We start from the raw sequence: 20,295 nt of genomic DNA, 5'->3' as shown, positions 1-20,295 counted from the left end.
GGAGCTGCTGCTCGTGCGCGGCCTGCGTGTGCCCGCGATCCCCTCTCTAACGCCTGGCTCTTGGCTCCCCCTGCAGGTCTCCCGGAGGAGAGCAAGGTGCAGATCCCCGCCTTCACCGACGCCGTGCGCCTGTACCGCCAGAGCAAGGGCCAGTTCGGCACCTGGGACATGATGTGCGGAGACCCGCCGCAGGTGAGAGGGCCCGGGCACGGGGATAGGCATGCCCAGACTGCGGGCACTTTCTCCGCCTCTGTCCTGTGATTGGGGTGGAGTTGGGGGGGTCGTCTTTCCAGTTTTTCCGCAAAACAAAAATGCCCTCCAAGGAAAATCGAGTAAAAGTCTCCCAGGTAAGAGTGACACGAGCGCTAATTGCCCGTTTTGATCGTTCGGTGGGGTGTCAGGGTGGGGGTGGTGTCCGCAGGCAGCGCTGGGGGGAAAGAGCAGGCTGTGAGCGAGTTGCTCTAGGGCTGCTTTCATGCAAAACGCTCTCCTGGCTAATCGGAGCTGTCAGGTGCGACAAAGCCCCATTCAGGTCTGCTGTTCCCAGGGTGGGGAGCGTCCCGTCTGCTGGCGGGTGCGACTGGGTGGTTTTGGTTTCAAATTCAGGGTCCGGTTTTACCGGCTGAAGCTTCTGTCTCGCCTTCCTCGGTAATCCGAGACGGGTCGCGCTGCGGTTCTGAAAGGAATGCGATTTGTCGGTGTTCCCTGGATTATCTGATAAGGGGTCTGTGGAGGACAAGCCCCTGAGATGATGGTGCTTGGATTTTCGTTTTTTTTTTTTAAGTGCAAGATCGCTTTCCAGGAACGCGAGGCGACGGATCACATCGCCGTCCTCCCGGTCATGCAGACGACCCTGTCCCAACAGAAATCGCTCTGCTCTCCTTGACTGATTTCCTAATTGCTGTCGTTAAAAGGAGGGGTAGCAAAAGATTCAGCCGCAGGAACATTCCGTCTTCAGTCGGCTCTTGTAAACTGACTGTGCAAGTCCTAGGTTCAACAGTGAAGAACAAACTGGCCTGGGTCAGATTCTGGGATCAACAGGCAGCTCCCAGCGGGTGAGCGTTCAGTGTGAACAGTATCCCAGCGTTCTGCGTTTCTGAGCTGGATGTGCGACGTGTCCTGTACCTGCTCTTTGTAATCACAGAACGGAAAATAAATATCACAAATCTTTCAGAATGTCCATTAAATCCGGAGATGCAAAGCCAGTAGGGAAGTGTGTAGCTTTCCCACTCTTTAGTGTGAAGCAGGCTGACAGCGTGACTTCCTGGGGGTCAGGAGGGACACGGGAAATTGGTTTTTCCCTTCAGCTGTGATGGAGGCAGTTGAACTGGCTGCTGGCCCCCACGTCAGGACACTTACACTGGCTGGGTCTGGTGTCTGAGCTGCGGTGTGCAGGAACTCTGGGAGATGTGCTGTCTGCGTGTGTGTGAGAGGGCCTGTCAGTCTGCGGCACAGGGACAGGTATGGCTGGAATTTGAGGGCCTGGTATTCTTACGTCATTTCATTTCAATTTGTGACGCGCCGCTCTGATAAGCCAAGTCCTTAGAGAGGCTCGGTCCACTTCCCTGCTGTTCCTGTGGGTCGGTGCACAAGACTGTGGAGGTACCTTGAATTCTCCATGAGGTTCCCTTCACAGTGCTGGGTGTGGCCTGTCCAGACCAGGAGTACGAGCAGCACCTGAAATCCCTCCGGGCTTCAGCTGGAAAGCGGAGCTGATCTGAGAGTTTGATGATTCCATTTTTGTGTTGGGATAAAATGTAGAACACAATCCTGAATCCAGATGTTTAAAAAAAAAGGCCGCTACCGATTCGGGGACACATTGGATCGTGAGCCTCCAGGACGAAGATGGAGGACTCCTAGCTCAAGGCCCTGAAGGCACCAAGTGGAGATGTGAAGGAAGCTGTGCTCAGACCTCGGCAGGGCCTAGCCAGTTGACGCAGCGATTCCTCTGCCCGCGGACTGCAAGAAGAAGCATTCCTCTGTGTGCTTGACTGATCCCGAAGAGGGCCCGACGAGTTGGACGAGTGGTTCAGCCCCACAGACCGCGGCTGCTCTCTTCTGCTTCTGGGCGTTGGGAAGATTCTCACCCCCCCCCCCTCTGCAGATGAGCTCATCCTCCCCAAAAAAGCTCCTGACTCAGTGGTCAGACCCTGCAGCTCTGACCTCATGATGGTTTCTGAGCTGTACGGGATGTTGATGACTAAGGATGGGGGAAGGAGATGTCGTGGTGGGGGTGGTGGGGGGGGTTAGTTAGGTCAGAGGTCAGTGGTGATAATTTGTTGCTGACTGGGGGGGGCGGCATCTGTGGTGAAGTGGAGGGTGCCACACCCAGAACTGCCTGACTGGTTACAGACAGGAGTAGATGATAAGACCTTCAAGTTTGCTTGGTGTTCTCTGCAGTCAGCAGACAAATCGCCCCTCCCCCAGGGAAGAGTAAAAACTCCGTTTGTATTTTGAAATCGTCTTTATCACTGAATCTTGCTGAGCAATGTCCCAAACCAGACTTTCACAATGCCCGTTTTTCTACATTTGCCTTTCAATGAAAGGAAAGTATTGGCACGCAACTTGGGTTTAAACGCGGAAATGTATTTTGAAGGTGCAGAACACCGGACGTATACCTGCTTTAAACATTTGTTTTAACCCTGAACAAGAATTGTTGAGAACACAGAAACTGCATCTTAATGGAGGATTGTGAAGACCAGCTGTGTCTTTACAGCTCCACACAGGGCTCAGTGAATAAACGCCTACTCGACCTGTGACCTGCTCTTTGAAGAGCTGGCTGGCTGGCTCCTGTCCTGCTGGTGCCACATTAGTGAAGCGCTGCTGGGAATTGGGCCTGTCCGCCTCCCTCAGTTCCCACAGAGACACATCTCCGGGCGTCGTCTCCAGTCAGGAGTAGCCCAGCACTTTATTTAACGGAACTCCCTGCAGGACAAAACATTCCGGCTCGGCACAACTCGTGGGAGTTGAGCTTTTTATATCTCGACTGCCGACGGTTTTAATTCCCTGGCTTCGGCTGCATGATCTTTAAAAAGCCCTTTTGTGTTGTCTTTATTTTTATACTGTGCTTGCCTTTGTTTATTTTTAGCTGTTCTACATGGTTACGCGGAAAAGGCGCTATACAACCTAACTTGTTAGAAAGCCAGCGCCTTTTAATTACCCTCCCGAAACTCAGATCCACACAGGATAGTTTGTTGGGGGTTTTTTTTTTACTTCTGCTCTGAAACAAGCCCACTCTCCTTCATTACGTTCCGCCCAGAGATCCCGGGCCACCTCTGGGGCCCCGTTGCGAGACTCGGCTTTTTAATGCAATTTATTTTGCAGTTTATTTTGCCTTTTCTCTCCTCTTTGGACGCTCCATGGTAACGCTTCAGCCTTTTTGCGTGCATAAAGGGAGCAGGAAGGCGATGGCTCGTTGCTTTGGGGAAACGCAGAGTAGCGTGCATGGGCCTTCCTGGCGATGCCGTTTCCTCTGTGCGAAGACTGTGAAGCGGGGGCGCGGGCGTGTTGCTTGGGGCGCCTGGGTGTGTCACAGGCGTTGGCAGTGTTGTTGTCCCGTCCCCCCCCCCCCCAATCCCTCTCTTTAAACACTGCAGTTAATGAGCTGGAGAGAGCAACACTGGCCTCCTGACAAGTCAAATAAGAGGGGGGGGGAAGAGCTGGAGTTTGCTACAGCTCCCAGGACTAGCGAGCACTGTGAGGGAGGCCGTCCTGTCCGTGTGGGCACAGCTGCGCTGCCCGTCTCTGCCCATCCTGGCTGATTTGCTGCCCTCCAGCTAGGGCTGCAGGCTGGCCAGTGCCAGGGGCGAAGGGTTCTCGCCGGGAGTGTCTCGGATCTCTCCGAGATCTCTCCTCCAGATTCACACGGGATCCCCCTGTAAACGCCTCCTCCTTCAGCCCCAGTCATCGTGTGAGCTGTCAACCGGGTTTCGGCTTGCGGTGCTTTTCGTGCCGTTGCTGGAGACGCGTCGGACTTCACCCTCGCGGAAAGCGGAAGATCCTCGTCAACACTACAGGGCCTGGCGCGAACACGTCGGACGCTTGGCCTGGTTCGGAACCAAGCCCCGCTTTTTCCCCACCTGAAGCGGCTCTTGACATAGTGCGGGCGTTAATCTGGAGTCCAAAATGACGCAGGGCGGTGTTTTGTTGGTTCGTTTTGCAGTGAGAAAACTGATGATTTGTACACAGGAGTCAGGAAATTCATTGAAGATAAGAGGTGTCTAATAATACCCCCACACCGGAGACTAATAAGTGAAATACCTCTTGTGTCTGGCCGTGCCTGCGCCCCGGAGTTCGGCTCCGGTCTTTCCCTTTGTCTGAGGAGCCCGAGGCTCCGCCGTCCGGTGGGGGCCGGTGTCAGATCGTGTCACGGGGCCGGGTCCGCTTGAGCTAACCCCTCTGTCTCTCCCCTGCCGCGATGGAGCAGATCCTGGCCAACCTGGTGATGGAGAGCCTGCACCCGGAGCTGCGCGGCCTCATCGGCCCCCGGCTGAAGGGCAAGGTGCAGGAGAGGCAGCGGAACTGGATGCTGGTGAGTCGGGCCGTGGGTCCCCGGGTGGAGCCGCCGCCGGCTCAGAGAGCGTCCTCCCTGGGTCTCGGATCCCCCCGAGGTCCATCCTTCAGATTCACACGGGATCTTCCTGTAAATGACCCCTCCTTCAGCCCCGGTTATCCTTTGTGTGAGTTGTCAACCGGGTTCGGCTTTCGGTGCTTTTTGTGTTGTTGCTGGAGACACATCAGACTTCACCATGACTTTGGTTGTGCCGAGATCTGCGCCAACAAAAAACAATATCAGTGGACCGTTTTGTTTTTTTTTGCCCGAGTCTCCCCCTTGAAAACCACAATAGGATCCCCTCTGGAAAAGAGCTCAATTGGATGCGTTAAACCTTTCTCCACAGGCATATCGGCTAATTATTTCAAAGGACCCCCGGGGTCCTGCTTTTCTCGGACTGTGTCCCATGCGACCCCCGCTGACCCCGCCCCTCTCCCCCCGGCAGATCTCCGACGCCGTGTTCTCGATGGTGCTGAGCCAGACCCGGGTTCAGCACGAGGCTGTGGTTCAGCGCTGCGAGGCAGGGCGCCCCCCGCTGGAGGCCTCCATCCGCACGGACATGGACCAGATCATCACCTCCAAGGAGCACGTCACCGGGAAGATCCGGGGTGAGACGGCGCCCCCTGGTGTCCCCCTTCTGCTACTGCCCGACGGGCACGGCGGGAATTCTAACAACGCAGTTCTCTCATTCTAACAAAGTGCCTGTCAGGTTGGAAAAAGAAATATTCCGTTGCGGGACCAGCTTCCTCCCCAGGTTTTTTATTTTTTTCCCCGTCCTGCGGACTCCTTTCCCGCTGGGCCGCTCCCCAACCTCGGAGCGTTGCTGGAAAACGAGCAACGGGTGTGGGCTTGTCAGGAATGTCCTTGCCTGCTGCTTGGGGAGGGTTTGGTTTGCAGGGCTGGAATGGTTAGAGGTTGTTTTTTTTACCCCCACCCGTTATGAATAGGCGCACTCGCAGGACAAATGCGGAAGAACCAGATTCCAGGGATTCTGCCCCTGGGCAGACTCCGGCGCTGCCGATACCGCATCCCGAGACACGGCCACCCACGCCCTGACGAGCCCGACAGGGCCTGGTCTGATGACCTCGGAGGAAATAACTGGTGCCTCTAATAAATAACTTATTCCTCTGTCATTTGGTACTTGGTTCCTAATTGATCTAATGATCTCATCCAGTTTTTTCAAAGGAAGCCGGGGTATCGGCTTCAACAGCCTGGCTGTGAAGCCTGTTCCCCCCCTCCCGCCACCCTTCCTGTATAGTACTGCCTCCCCATCCTGTCCCGTTTCACGCTGCCCGCATGGCGGTTTAAGGGCAGCAGGCTTGAAGTGTAGCTCTGTTGCTGCGATGGCTTGATCGCTAGCGATCGCAGGTGAGGTGGTGTCGATCATTATCCAGCAACATCCGTTTGTACTTAGATCTGCAGGCTGAATGTAAACAAAAAACACCGTCATTGAACTATTTTTTTGTTGGGAGGTCCTCCAGCTGATCTGGGCCGGGTCTGTCTCCTGGGGTCACCTGGACCGTAACTGTCAACTGGTGCGGGTCTGTCGCCTGGTCTCACCTAGCCTCGGTCAGGGCAGGATCTCGTACAGATCCCGAGCAACTTTTGACCCGCAGCTGGACGGAGCAGGTTTTGCGTCGCTGCGGCTGTGTGGCGCGGGCGGGGTTAACGGCGCAGGGTCTGGCGTGTCTCACGCCGGCCGCGGTCTCCTCTGTGTCCCGGCAGCGCTGGTGCTGCCCAAGGCGGAGCAGTTCCTGAAGCGGAACGTCGAGCCCTACATCAGCTCCATCCTGGAGGCCCTGATGGAGCCCACCAGCCGCGGCTTCGCCGAGGTGCGGGACGTCTTCTTCCGGGAGCTCGTGGACATGAGCAAGAACGTGGTCAACGAGGGCGGCCGTGAGAAGCTGGGCGAGGTGAGGAGGGAGGGGCGGGGCGTCTGCCACATTCGCACAGGGCAGGAAAAAGACAGGGTTTGGTACCCTCCCTGACGAGGAGGTCTGTCTTCTGCCCAGGGCCGTGCCTCTGGTTCAAGAGGTCCCACAGCAGAGTGCACGCAGGAATGGGGCACGTTGGTAGCTGGAGAGCAGGCCAGGTGCCCTTGCTTCTTGATCGGGAGGGTGTGGCCGGGGTCTCGTGAGGTCAGGCTCTCTCCCCAGCCTGCAGTGCAGGGCTGAGCCTGGCTCCATGGCCACTGTTGAATGAAAGCAGCACTTTGCTCGCAAGGAAACCTGGTTCACCTGGGGTCGCCTGGGCCGGGAATGGTCACCTGGTTCACCTGGAGTCGCCTGGGCCGGGAATGGTCACCTGGCTCACCTGGGGTTGCCTGGGCCGGGAATGGTCACCTGGGGTCACTGGGGTCATGATGGTCACCTGGCTCACCTGGTGCCACCTGATTCACTCTGTCACCTGGGCTGGGTCTGTCGCTCAGGTATGTGTTCTCAAACCCTGGCCGGCCCTGCCCCAAGTCACCCTGGTCTCCCTCTCTCTCTCTCCCCCCCCATGCAGCACATGGACAAGGTCTCCATGCTGGCCTACCACCCGGTGAAGATGAACGTCTGCTACAGCAAGGTGGAGGAGCTGCACCTGGAGGGCCTGCAGCAGCGCTTCGGCGTGTCCAGCCCCTCCGTCTTCGTGCAGAGGGCGCAGATCCTCATGAGGGAGGTCAGCACAGCCCCACCTGCTGGCCACTGGGCGCACGGGCGCAGCCCAGCGAGTGTCGCCAGTAACTAGCGAGAAATAATATCGGCGCTTAATAGTGGGTTAATACACCAGTTGAAAATGGCCACAGTCAGGCTTTTGTTAACAACCTCCTAGTTCATTAGCAGGTTATTTCCAGCCCTTATTCCAAAGGCCCCTTCGTATTGGTGGAAGGCAGTCCATCAAGCCCATACTGACTGCACCTATTTACCCAAATCGTTTGCGAAACTAGACTCCAGCTGGCAGGGGGACAATTCCCCGAGGCCTCTCTTCCCAGCGGAGACTTTAATAAGTGACGTTATTGATTTTACATCCTCGGAGCTGGTTAGGTTACAGACAGCGGGCTGGAGGAGGGGGGGGTCTGGTTCATGATGTGTTTGAGATGCTCCCGCTAGTGGCGGTGGCCCGGGGTTTGTTCTAGACTCGCCTGGAGGTCAGATGGTGACCCTATGTGTGCTGGGATGAGGGGGGAAGGCAGAGTGAACTGCTGTACCTCCCTCTTCCTCCTCGCGGCGTTCTGTATTCAGACTGCTGACGGAAAGGAGCCGCCGCCCTCTTGTGGCCAAAAGCGGTAAGGGTTGGGAACTAAAATCAGCCCTTCCATCACATCTAACAGGCCCTGTCTGGAGTGTGCAGCTGCAGAAGGAGTGCAGCTGTTTTCCCCCACACAGTATTTGTGCAATAATTCCAGAATTAGGGAGGATCAGATGCTTTCCTCATGAGCAGGAACCTTGCGTGTTGCACCAGGCCGCGAGAAACAGCTCATGCCCCTCTCCGCCCACAGCAAATGGACAACGCGGTGTACACCTTCGAGCAGCTGCTGCACCAGAGCCTGGAGGGCCAGGGCAGCGAGGAGCTCTGCAAGATCATCCAGCGCTGCCAGGACCGGGTCATCAAGGTGAGGGCGGGGCCGGGGGGGGGGGTGAAGTTCAAAGTTCAAAGTTCAAAGGGCTGGGGGTCGTGCAGAGGGGCTGCTGTCCTGGGTGGTGGTGGGGGGAGACAGTGTTGCGTGTCCGGCTGCAGGTCGAGAAAGAAGTGATATGAGTGGGCGGGAGGCGTAGTGGGGCTGGCCGAGGGAGGTGATGAGCACTCCAACTGCAGGTATTGATTGTGAATGCTGGTCTTGGCCTTTTTTTTAAAATGCTAATCGCATCACTCTCCCCCTCCCCTGCCCTGCCCTCCCCTCCGCTCTGCAGAAGTACGACTACGACAGCAGCACCGTGCGGAAGAAGTTCTTCAGGGAGGCCCTCCTGCAGATCATCATCCCCTACATGCTGAAGCAGCTCTCCCCGACCTGCAAGGAGGTAGGACTGATGCACGCTGAGTGAGAGGGAACACCTGCAGACCAAAGCAATTTCAGCTTGCCGGCTTTGGGAAAGAGTTTGATACCTTGAAAAAGAGCCTACAGCTCTACCACCCCCACCCTGCTGGGGCGTTCGTCCCGTGTCCTGACGCACAATCCCCCCCCTCCCCTGTCCTCCCCTGCAGGAGCTGCCCCAGTTCCAGGAGCTGATCTTCGAGGACTTCTCCCGGTTCATCCTGGTGGAGAACGTCTTCGAGGAGGTGGTGCTGCAGTCCGTCATGAAGGACATCATGCAGGGTGAGTTGGCGGCTCCGCGGCCAGCCGCAGGGCACGAGAGGGGCGATGAGGAAGAAGAGCGTTTAAAATCAAGAACAGGAGACAAAAGGCCTGGGAGTCTGGAACAGCCTCCTCTCATCTGGAGCGGTTTGATCAGTTTCAGATTGTGGGAGGCTGCTGTACCGTACAGAAGCCTTTTCCAGTCACTGGTTACTGAAACCCAGTCTGTAATACATTTGCATAAAAAAAGCACAGCGAAGTTAAGAGTCAAAAACCCCTTGAAGGGACAGACCTGTGATGCCATCGGAGCCTCACCAGTCTCCCCAAGTCAGTGATGTTGTCGGCTGTAACTGTACTCTCTCTCTCTCTCTCTCTGCAGCGGTGAAGGAAGCCGCCGTTCAGAGGAGACACAACCTGTACCGCGACAGCATCGTCCTGACCAACAGCGACCCCAACCTGCTCCTGCTGGGAGAGGGGCCGCCCATCAACTGGGGGGGCGACGTGGGCGACGGCGAGGGCGGCGGTGGCGGCGGCGAGCCCACGAAGAGGCGGCGCATTAAGCAGGTGGTGTCCATGATCCAGGTGGACGGCACGCTGGTGGTGCCCAACGAGTCGTGCCTGGAGGTGCCGGGCGTGGGCGGCATCCCGGAGGACCAGGAGGGAGAGGCGGAGAACACCAGCACAGGCGGGGATGCGGAGTCGCTCAAGTCCCCCGACAGCATCCACGAAATCAGGGACCTCATCACCCCCAAGGTCGAAGTGCAGGTGTCCCTCCCCACTGCGGACGCGCCCCTCACCAACGGCACAGTCCCGCAGGAAGCGAGCGTCACGGATGTGACCGCCCAGGAAGCTGACAAGGCTGCGGTGCCCGCAGAGAGGGGCGCACAGGAAGCTGCCAAGAGTGAACCACGCACAGAGGAGGGGACACAGGAAATGGTCAAGAGTGAACCACGCATCGAGAGGGGTGCGCAGGAAGCTGCCGAGAGCAAACCACACACGGGGAGGGATGCACAGGAAGTTCAGGAAAGTCAGCCACACATCGAGAGGGGGACACAGGAAAACGCAAAGAGTACGCCGTCCACAGCAGAGGCCACACAGCAAGCCGCTGAGACTAGACTACCCAGTAACAAACAAGAGGAACCATTAAAAGAGGAGCTTGCAGCAGAGCACACCAAAAACTCCCCCGTGAAGTTGGCGCCACCCTTGCCCGTTGATTCTGACTCCTCCCACCATCACCATGACGACAGTGGATTCCAGTCCCCAGCCAATGAGGACGTAGAGGAGGATCAGGTTCAGCCAATCACCAAAGGCCAAGAGGAGGTGGGAGACACCATCGCTGACCCAGCCAAGGTTGAAGTGACTTTGGAGGAGAAGGAAGTGGATCCTTCCAATGACTTGGAGACAGGAGAGGAGGTTTCTGGGAAAGAGAGTCCCTCAGAGTCCATAGTGCCGGCTGGAAATTAGATGTTTACAATAAGAATAAAGCAGGAAAAATGATCTAAACACAGAAACGGGAATTAAATACTTGTTTTTGTTTTAGGCAAAGGAGAAAAAATATTTTTAAAGTAATTTTTATTAAGAGCAAAGTTTAAAAATTATTCATTGTTATTTTTTTTTTGGTTCCTTTTTACTTCTTCCATTGCTTAGATTGAGTAGTTGTCATATATATCAGCCCATGTCGACACTTCGATCAGACCCGAGAGAGCACGTTGTCGATTACCCCTGCCTCCCCCAGCCTCGGCCTCGACACTAAAACCAGAATGAATCCTGAGCAGCTGAGCCCAGGACACGGTCCGCCTCGGACTCGGCCCGAAGATCGGCGAGGAGCTGCGTTCTTCCATCTGGACCCCAGCCTGCGGCTCCTCTGGGGCCAGACCGGCCCCCAGCCCCGCGCGATGGTGCTGCTGAACACCTGCCCCCCTGCGCTTGAACTGTCGTCTCTGTGCTGGATCCCTACAGGCTCTTAGCAAGGGGGGCCCCGGTTCTGCAGGAGAGGGTGGAGAGCCGTCGTCTTTCATCGAACGAGGCCCGGTTTATTTTTGTTGTTGCAAACCCGCCCGGTTCAGAGCCGTCAGCGGTCTCGGCTCTCGCCAGCAGCCCCCGACCCTGCTGGGCTGGAGTGGGGTGGAGGAGGAGAGACAGTGCAGATGACAACCGTTAATTGACCTAATTTAGCAATTAAGAGCTCCGTCATGACTCTGCGCTGTTTTGGGGCTACTTGTGATTTTTTTTTTTGGGGGGGAGGGGCTGTCCCCTCTCTCAACTGTTGTGTGCCCCTGCATCACCTCCCACACAGGACGAGGAGAGAGCGCCGCCCTACTTCCACTCCCTTGGAACAAAACCAAAGGGGCTTCTGAGACGATCGACAGAAGAGGGGGAAAAGAGGAAAAACGTGTTTTTGAGTTTGCCGTTCTGAAACGTGGGAGCTGGGAGCCATCGGCGGACATGAGGAAGAGGCCAGGACTGAGACAGGAAAGCCTGCCCTCTGCCCTCTTCGCTCGTGCAGCCCCTGTCCACAGCCCGGCCCGGCCCGGCCCAGACGAGCAGCTCACATCCCTGCAGGAGGAGCCCTGTAGCGGTTCTGGGTGCGTTCTGACTGACGGTCTCGTTCTGGCGATGCTGATTCTTCATCGGTGCAGCTGGAGCTGTATTGCACGTGTGCGTGCGTGCTTTCGTGCACGTGTGTGTTTTTGTGGGGGGGGGGTGATCTCAAGGTTTTCCTTGCAGCCAGAGACTAAAGAAAAAAAAAACCCTGAAAAAAATGATTTTGCTGCTCCGAAAGGGGGGACCCAGAAGCCGAAGAGAAATGAGCAGTAGGTGGGAGGGAGGGGAGAGGCACTATAGAGATGTGAGATTCTGGGATCTGGACTTTCCAACACCACGCCTCGCTGGGTGAAAGAGGAACTGACAGCCCTCTGATGCTCCGGCGCAGCCTCGTTCCCCGTTCCGCTTTGGATCGTGGGAGTTTGTGAGGCACAGCCTGGGAGCCCAGATCTCATGGACTTCGTTTTGCACGAGCAGCAGGGACGGCGTGTTCTCCCTGCCGGAGCCTGGTGGAGCCCGGCACTAGTGACAGCTGCTGCTCCTCGGGCCTTGTAGTGGCCAGTCAGAGGCTGCTGACACACTCGCTGGCTGGGCTGCTTGCTGCTTCAGTCTTATCCAGTTATTCTCGCCCGCTGCAGGTCAAGCAGAGCACTCCGCCATCCGTCGGTAGGGCTGTGAAATGCTGTTCCTGTTCCAGCAGACTGCATTACAGCGGGGGATCCCCCATCTTGGTCCCGGGAACCCCGGACCCTGCTGGGTTTCACACCCATCAGGCTCTTTGTGATCTGATTGAACTCTTAAGGGACGCTTAAGATTCATTTTTGATATTAACAGCTGGGGCTTGCTTTTTGATTTACTGCAAGATCTCTGACCTCTGAGGAGGAGGAGAAAACTGGCGAAGGATTCAACTAAGTGAGAAGGCTGGAACCAAAACCAGCAGGTGTGGGGCTCCCCAAGACCAGGGCTGGGTGGGGCCCCCTCCATCTTTGAGCGTAGCTCTGGTGAGATGCCAAGAATCAGCTGTGCTTCACAGTGGCTGCACGGTTTACTGCAATGGGCGAGAAACGCATTCCTGTTACCAGATTTGCATGCTGCCTTGGATGGAAAAGGATATCCGCGCCATTATTTCTGATATCATAGTTTCTCGCTTTGTCAGGGAGGCCGCGCATTTGAATTTTCTGCTGGGGCTGAAGGAAAAAAAAAAACTCCGGAAGGCTTTGTGTGAGAAGAGTGTACATTGCCTGGTTCGGCGTGTAGAGAGGCCTGGTCTGCTGTGCTCTTGAGACACGCGAGACTGTTCGAGGAGGTGTGACACGGAGCCGGCTGAAGCGAGATACCGCAGGTGAACACTAGAGGGAGTGAAAAAAAAAGTCAGTGCTGGGTGATGGAGCCGCCCGGCTTCAGAAATAGGATTGGATTGAGACACATATACTTGCAAAGGGAACAGAGTTGGGATTGGTGAGATTATTTTTTTTTTTTTTGGCATAGGTATAGAATATGCAGTTACGTAAACACCGTTTATAGTTTGTAGATTTGCCAGACGGGTGTGACCGCTCTCGGTATAACTTCATCCTAAATCTGGCCGGGGGGGGCTGCCCTCCGGCCGCTGCGGAGGACGGGACTGGTTAGGAGCTCTGTACTACGTGTGGAGCGGTCAGGCTTGAGTATATTATTCAGTAGTTCTTTTTCCCCCCCACACAGAATTTGCTTCTGCTTCCTTAACTCTATAACACTTGTTATTTATTCAGGACCGCTCTTGTAACGACCGATTTCCCTGTAATAAAAATGTTTCTCAGAAATGCAAATCTACTGAGGCGCAGGCGGTAGAGAAATATGTTGTTTGGTTGTTGTTGTTGTTTTAATGGATTGGGAACTTGGTGCCACCTCTCACGCGGACACAGTTGCAAACTGAAAGCACTTGCAGGGGCGCCAGGGGGTGGCGACGTCTTTTTAAAAGGTTCCGGGCTGTCGAGAGCCTCCTTTCCCGGTGTTGGCACAGGAGAGAAGCTCCTTTTCCTTCGGCTTCTCTGGGGGGGGACCCCCGGGGCCTCCTGCAGTGCAGAACTGTCTGTTTTGTGTGCATTTCGGGACGTCCCGCCACGCTCACTCACTTTACGCCCTAAAGGCGTCATTCCAGGCTGCGGGGTGTTTTACCTTTTTTGTTTTTTCGTCTGTTCTGTTCACGATTTCTCTACCAAATGTTTTATGAAATGTCATGCAGATATACCTATAATAAACGAGTTGAACACGATGTGAGGCTACTGTGTTGCTCCCGCTGGCCCGCTGGGTGGTTTGGGGAAGAGGGTATCGGAAGGAATTCACCTTCACAGGCCGGTGCTCTGACATACTTTAGCCCGTTACACACAGAACTCCGAAAAAGTCATTTTATTTGATGTCTCGTTACAAAACGCGCTGCTTTGGCGATCATATATCATTTCAAAAACAGTGTAGATCTGTACATTATTGCTGTGTGGGTCAAACTTGCATTAGCGGAACGGCATGTGGGGTGCATCTTCAAAACCGCCTCTCCCAGACGATCGGTTCAAGTACTGGGGCACCTCTACAGCTTTGGCTTGGCATCCGCCCTGTTGACCTGCATTTAAATTCGTAGACCAGTTGGGCCGCAGAGCGTCTCTGCCGGGACACTGGGATACGATTTGGTTACTATATTACGATAATCTCCTAGAAAAGCTTTTCCCCTCGTCTCTTTAGCCCTATCTATTAGGATCACAGAGAGAGAAGAAACATTTTCCAGGACCATGTGGCAGAGTGCTGGCCGATTCCACCCCATCCCTTTCTGAATTGGCTTGATTAGTGAACAGCAGAGGGAGTTTATGCCTCAGATTGGGGGGGGGACATCTACCAACCAGAGAGCCTGGACACTTTCTACAACCAGGGCCCTTGGGTTACAGATAGTTTTTGATCACTAGATGCTGCCAGTCCAGTTTGTGTCTGGGAGGGAGACTGGACTTCTCAGTAACCCCTAGACATTTAAACAGCTGCTCAAAGATTAGCTCATGGCCAACATCCCACATCCCATCCCCCTGAAAGCGTTTTAAAGGCTTGCATCATTTATATATTGCACTTAATACATTTGATCACATTTTCTTAGAATAAATACATTGGGAGTTTTACTGATGGGGGGGAATCTGAAAGGCACATAGTTCCAACCCAGAAGTTACAGTAAGGCTTTAAACTGAAAGGTTGCAGGTTCGAATCCCAAAAAAAGTGCTTCTGCAGGAACATCCAGATGTAAAAGTAGGTACAAAGGTGAGATGCGTTTGATAAAAGCATGAGCTAAACTCTTGTGTAACCAGGACTGAACCAGCTCATTGCCGTCTTTAAAACTGTTCATGTCAATTTGTCTTGCAAATGAGGCACGGGCTCACTTTAAAAAAAAAAAAAAACCCTGTTAAACCGTAACCATTTATACCGTACAATCAGGAAGATGAGCCTTAAAACGTTTCATCCCGATCCAAGCAGAAGGATAACAACCGTGTTTTGATGTATAACCGGGTGCTGCAAGGGGCCAACAGAATAGGTTAGTCCAAACTGGTCCGTTTCAGCATCTGCTTCTCAACAGGTTGGGCCTCCTGCAGTGACCCCGGCTCTGTGGTTGCGCACCCTTCTTGTCCGGCTCTTGCCTCAACACGCAGGGTAGAAGACAGACAGACCTGTGGTCAGCAGAGGGCGGGACAGTGGCGAGTCATCGCCCTTGAGAGGGGAATTACAGCTCTGCTCATGTCTCGTCTGGCATGACTCACGGAGCGCAGGCACCTGCAGGGGAAGGTGCTTGCAGACGCTTGGACCTGGAATATTCGGCAGGGACACAGATCTGCACTTCTGGAGCTGGAGCAGCTCTTTGCTGTGCAGGGTTAGGTACAGTAGTTTGGTGCACCCGTTTACAATTGGAGCACAGAGTCTTTAAAAGGGGGGCGGGGGCGGTCCAGACACGCCGATGCACGTACGCAAATCTTGTTTGGTCTGGTTGAGATCGGCACGGGTCGCTGTGCAGAACTGTTCAAAAACGGGCCCATCGGGCTTGAGGCACTGCACAAGACGCACCCAGAGTCCCTGACAGAAAAGCACAAAGCTTTTGGCCAGCGGCTCTGCAGGCCATCAGTGCCGAAAAAATCGCACACCCTCGCAGAGGAGTGTGAAAGAAACCGAAGCAGAGCCCTGTTCAGCCGAGACCGCTTGAAAATGCCGACTTCCAGCCAGCCTGGAGGTCTTTCAGCAGAAGACTTTGCTCGCGTGAGGGGAGAGGGGGCGTCTCTCGTCCTCTCCTGCTTCAGGGCCGGCGCAGGAAGGGAAAGGCCAGGAAGTACCCGAGCCCAGAGCCGACGATGACGCCCAGGAAGATCCAGACGTTGTAGGACATCACGCACAGCATCAGCATGTAACCGAGGGTCACCTGGACAACGTGGACGGCTGCCTGCACCACATACAGCAGAATCCACCTGCCGGACACACAAGACACGCCCCTCGTCAGGGATTGCTGCCATGCCATTGGCTTGTCTTTCCCACCTGAAACCACACCCACCCTCACTAGTTACCACCATCCTATTGGACAGCCCCACCCAAAACCACACCCATTTTATGGACTTGTAATACCTTATTGGACAATTCTGTTCAAAGACCACACCCTTGGCTCCTCATAATTGTTATGTGGTGGTCCGGCACAAAGCCGCCACGTCACACGAGGTTAATAGTTTGGCACGTTCGGGCCAGTACCTGTTCCTGGAGCCTTCTGGGGGAGTGGGAGGCAGCGAGCTCTCCGAGGCCGTGCTCGTCAGGGTGGCCTGACTGCCCTGGTGCTCGGCAGGGGGTGGGGGGCGGGACCTCTCGCTGAGCCAAATCTTCCCCACCTTCAGCAGCTCGTAGGACACCGTGAGCAGCAGAACCACGAAGACGGACAGGACCATTCCTGCAGGCGCACATAACACAGCAGCCCCCCCCAGACCCAGAATTACTTAAAGGCAAGGAAAGAATTAATCAGCTAATTCGTGCCCCCCCCCCCTGCGGACTCACACCCTCTTGCGAGCTCGATTCGCTTAAGAGCTCCATAGAAGAAACGTGACAGGAGGCGGAGATGAAGATTAACACGAAAAAACACGAGTAGTCACACGAGTTGCACAGGTGCAAAACACATTTTGGCCCTCCCCCTCCCCTGCCGTTTCCTCCCAGCGATCCCAGCTGGGTCACAGCGCAGCGAGTAACGGGTTCGAGCCGCTTCTCCAACCCCCGCAGACCCCAGCCGGTCAGCCTGTGGGAACCCCCTCTCTCGCTTTAGTGCGGAACCACAACTATCAGTGATCACGCCCCGCCATTGTGCAAGGGCCCCCGCCGCTGACTCGGCCCAGCCTGCGCCTTCTTGATAAGGGGGCAGGGGGGGCTCTCGTAGTCCTCCAGCCACAAGCCCTGGGCTCTCCGGGGGGGGGGGGGCAGGCGTGCAGTGGAGGGGGGCGGGTAGTTAAGATCTGAGATCTGTGTCTCAGCAGAGCGAGGGGGAAGTCAAGTCCGAACTGTGCCGTGATGCTGCAATAAGGCCTCTTCATGTGACCTCCGTCCTACTTAAACAGATGCGTGATGCTTCTCATGACCAGCCTCGCCCCTTAATTAAGAGCAATACTTCCCCTCTTCCTACTTCCTACTAAGATCACTTCATTGGCCCTATACAATTTCTCCCATTAGGCATGTGTCTCTTCGCAGACCCCAGCTTGCTCTCCATGAGACACACAGACAGGGAGAGAAGCTGGGGGTCAGAGCGCAGGGTCAGCTGTTTATACAGCACCCCTGGAGCAGCTGGGGTGAAGGGCCTTGCTCAGGGGCCCAACGGAGTAGGATTCCTCTGCCAGGCCGCGGGATTTGAACCGGCAACCTTCCAGCCACAGGCGCAGATCCTGAGCCACAGGGCCACCACTCCGCCCCATGGGTCTCCTTTCAGAAGCAATGTTGTCTTCTGGCCCCCCCTGCACGCACGCACGCACACACACACACACACACACACAACACAACACAACACAACACAACACAACACAACACAACACAACACAACACAACACAACAAACACACACACACACACACACACACACACACACACACACACACACACACACCTTCCTACTTGCTTCACGAGACCCTGACCCAAGCAGCGGGTCGCTGAAATCGCTCTCGGTGAGCTCCGCGCCTACCTGCCGGGCCGTGCACGTCCCAGAAATCAAAAAGCAGCGTGACACTGCTGGAGTCTTCGAAGTGCATCTGGAAAACAGAAGGCGGACAGCGGGGAACGTGAACCGAGAGCCGGCGCAGGGCGGCGGTCGGTCGCGAGGGCGGGGCCCGCACGAAAGAGCTCACTTAGACTCCCGTGAGACAGACCAGCGAGGCCGTGGGGACCTAAGAAACAGCAAGCGAGACGAACTGACCCCTGGGCCCGGTCCTTGAAAGGAGCCAGGTATGGGCTTGAACACTTCCACTGCCTCTGGGAAAAGATCTGCCAGTCGTTTCTCCCCCGAACGGCAGCCCGGCCTCCCCTCACTGGCCACTTCATTTTGCTTCTCGAGCGGCGCTGCTCCGATGTGCAGCAGATAGCGCTCAGGCATGACTAGAGCAAAGACACTTCCCCCTGGGCCGCAGAGATAAGGCCCAGTGGCCGAGGTATTTCCTGCGATGTGTGAACACCGGACCCCCCCTCCCCAGCGCAGGGCTTCTCACTTAGGCTTCGGGGTGCACTAATCTGCAAGCCTTTGTCGTCGTTTGAAACCCACAATCCCCCTGGGCGCGCTGCGGAGAGCTAATGGCCTGCCTTGCTCGATCACGGAGAGCCCGGTGTTTGTCAAAGGGGCAGGGGTGTCTGGCTGTCGCCTTTCCAAGCGGCGGGGGGGGCTGTCTGCCGGAGAATTCAACCAGCCCCTCCTAGAAAACCAACAGCACAGAGACCTTTACTCCAGACAGAATCGCCTCGCCGAGTTTGCTGACTGCTTTCCCTCGAGGTGCTAGGTGAATGGGCTGCTCCTCTCAAGCCCATACAGGTGAACTAGCTGCTGTTTTGTTCCACTCTCTCCTCGCATTAAGATTTGCCGGGCCTGGAAAAATTAACTCTGTGCCCTCTGCCCCTACTTTATATTAAACTACAAATGTGAACAAGCCATTGCACTGCAAAAACAGTTTTAGCCTTGATAGTTTGCTCCTTTTACTCCACAAAGGAAAGGTTTAATGCTTTTGTATTTGTGTGTGTGTGTGTGTATTTGCGTGTGTGATTGTGGCTTGCAAATCGCAACAGCAGGTTTTTCCAGCAGAATCTTTATAGCCCGGGGGATTCTGAGGGTGTCGGACTAACTAACTCATCATGGCCTGAAAAGAAATGGGAAAAATAGTATAAACCAGTAGTTCACCAAAACAGTAGTGCCATTTGGAATATGTCTGCAACGACTGGAAATGAAGCAACGCACAGTGACCAAATATTATCCTTCCTCGACTTGTGCAGTCGTGCAATCCCTTCGTAAACACTTTTAAAACCAAGTCAAACGCACCGATGCACGGGGTGTGGTTTCAAAAGCTTCTTGAATAATACTTGTCAGTATTTAACGCGGCTCCCACGGCTGACGTTTTGAACTCTGCCTGGGGTCACCCTCGCGCCGTCAGCACTACCTTTCCCTCGGCGACCCCCCCAGTCGCAGGACACGGCTGTATACTCGCGGGTGTTTCCGCCCCGAGCGAAAATTCCCGCAGTGTGGCGAGGCGAGTGCTTGTTTGCGAAAAAAAAAAACCCGATAAGATAAAGTCGCCGTCTGTTTTCGCAGGAACCCACTGCGAGCCTCCCCACGACGACCTCGTTAAAAACACGTGCCCAGCCTTCTTCGGAAACGCACTGGATGTTTGAAAATGTTCCTTTTTCTTAGAAGTGAGTCCGACACAGGCTACGCCGCTACCTCGTCTGGCACTGGACGCCGAGGAACACCCCAATTTGCACAATACGCATTTCAGAAGGAAACAAACACACTCAAAAATGTGATTAGATTCAAAATCTATTCATATACCCTCCTCCAACTTCTACATTTTAAATGCAATAGCTTATTTAAGTTGTTTTCCGTGCGCTTCTGCTGCTGAGTCAATAGTTGTCCCATTCGAAGGCAGAGTTTTCCTGACGTTTAGCTACCTTCGATCGCCGTTTCTTCCTTCAAAACAATCATGGATCGATTCAGACAGACGACAGCTAACGATAGTTAACAAGACAGACCATGACAGAAATAAAGAACTCCGATCGAGAACTTACAGGCATCATCATCATCATCGTCATCGTCATGGAGAGATCGAAAGCGATATCACACGGACTCTTCCTCTGCCTTCCAAGGGATCAAACACGAGCAAGCCTAGGCAAACCCTGCTTGCCCTTATAGCTCTGCGGTCTGTGCGATCAGCTGCAAAGGCAGCGACTGTCACAGGTCGTCAACTTCCCTGTACCGTGCCTCCTAACTGCAGTCACATGGCGAAAGGCACGCTGTTCGCAATCCTCTCTGGGAAATGTAGTTTTTCCTCCTTTCAATGTTTTCGCTACAAGCGTGATCTCGGCTTTTGTTTCGACAGACTGCTCCATATCTCATCCCGAGGTTCTCCTGTGGCGCTGTGTACCGGTGCCAGCATATATCTGTTTATGAGTTAGGCCCAAATAAACATACGTCTGCAATACGTCATTCGTAGTGACACGGACTTGTGCACACGTCATTGTCCATTTTCAGCACTTGATTTCCAGATCACTTATTTTGGTAGATCTAGATTTGGGGGGGCAGGTTTGCGGCCTTGTGGCAAGCGTTTTTAACAGGGTGGTGAGCGCGTTTCCCCCTGGTACCGTATATATTTACCCCTTGCAGTGGAAGCTCACTGCGGCTCTGTTGGTATTTTGCGCGGATGAGTCTGTTCCTC

The 20,295-nt window shown here is 54.8% G+C and overlaps 2 protein-coding genes across 2 annotated transcripts in view; one reads left to right on the top strand and one right to left on the bottom strand.

The window, feature by feature from the left end:
- Positions 1 to 13,623, top strand: part of niban2a (niban apoptosis regulator 2a) — a 41,165-nt gene extending 27,542 nt beyond the window's left edge. The window contains exons 6-14 of the mRNA XM_088614847.1: positions 77 to 192; positions 4,427 to 4,531; positions 4,998 to 5,160; positions 6,278 to 6,465; positions 7,058 to 7,213; positions 8,034 to 8,147; positions 8,446 to 8,553; positions 8,738 to 8,849; positions 9,208 to 13,623. Coding sequence (XP_088470973.1) covers positions 77 to 192; positions 4,427 to 4,531; positions 4,998 to 5,160; positions 6,278 to 6,465; positions 7,058 to 7,213; positions 8,034 to 8,147; positions 8,446 to 8,553; positions 8,738 to 8,849; positions 9,208 to 10,292 — 2,147 coding nt within the window. The 3' untranslated portion in view covers positions 10,293 to 13,623. The remainder of the gene's footprint in view (positions 1 to 76; positions 193 to 4,426; positions 4,532 to 4,997; positions 5,161 to 6,277; positions 6,466 to 7,057; positions 7,214 to 8,033; positions 8,148 to 8,445; positions 8,554 to 8,737; positions 8,850 to 9,207) is intronic.
- Positions 13,624 to 13,742: 119 nt separating this feature from the next.
- Positions 13,743 to 20,144, bottom strand: slc31a2 (solute carrier family 31 member 2). Its single transcript, XM_088614907.1, has 5 exons — positions 19,649 to 20,144; positions 17,799 to 18,726; positions 17,568 to 17,634; positions 16,107 to 16,299; positions 13,743 to 15,832 (listed from the first exon to the last, which is right to left on the bottom strand). The coding sequence occupies exons 2-5, from the start codon at positions 17,973 to 17,975 to the stop codon at positions 15,664 to 15,666; spliced, it is 606 nt and encodes a 201-aa protein (XP_088471033.1). The 5' UTR covers positions 17,976 to 18,726; positions 19,649 to 20,144; the 3' UTR covers positions 13,743 to 15,663.
- Positions 20,145 to 20,295: the final 151 nt, after the last annotated feature.

The sequence above is a fragment of the Lepisosteus platostomus genome, chromosome 21 (genome assembly GCF_059453375.1).
Source record: "Lepisosteus platostomus isolate fLepPlt1 chromosome 21, fLepPlt1.hap1, whole genome shotgun sequence".
Taxonomy (NCBI): Eukaryota; Metazoa; Chordata; class Actinopteri; order Semionotiformes; family Lepisosteidae; genus Lepisosteus; species Lepisosteus platostomus.
This window is presented reverse-complemented; position numbering and strand designations above follow the sequence as displayed.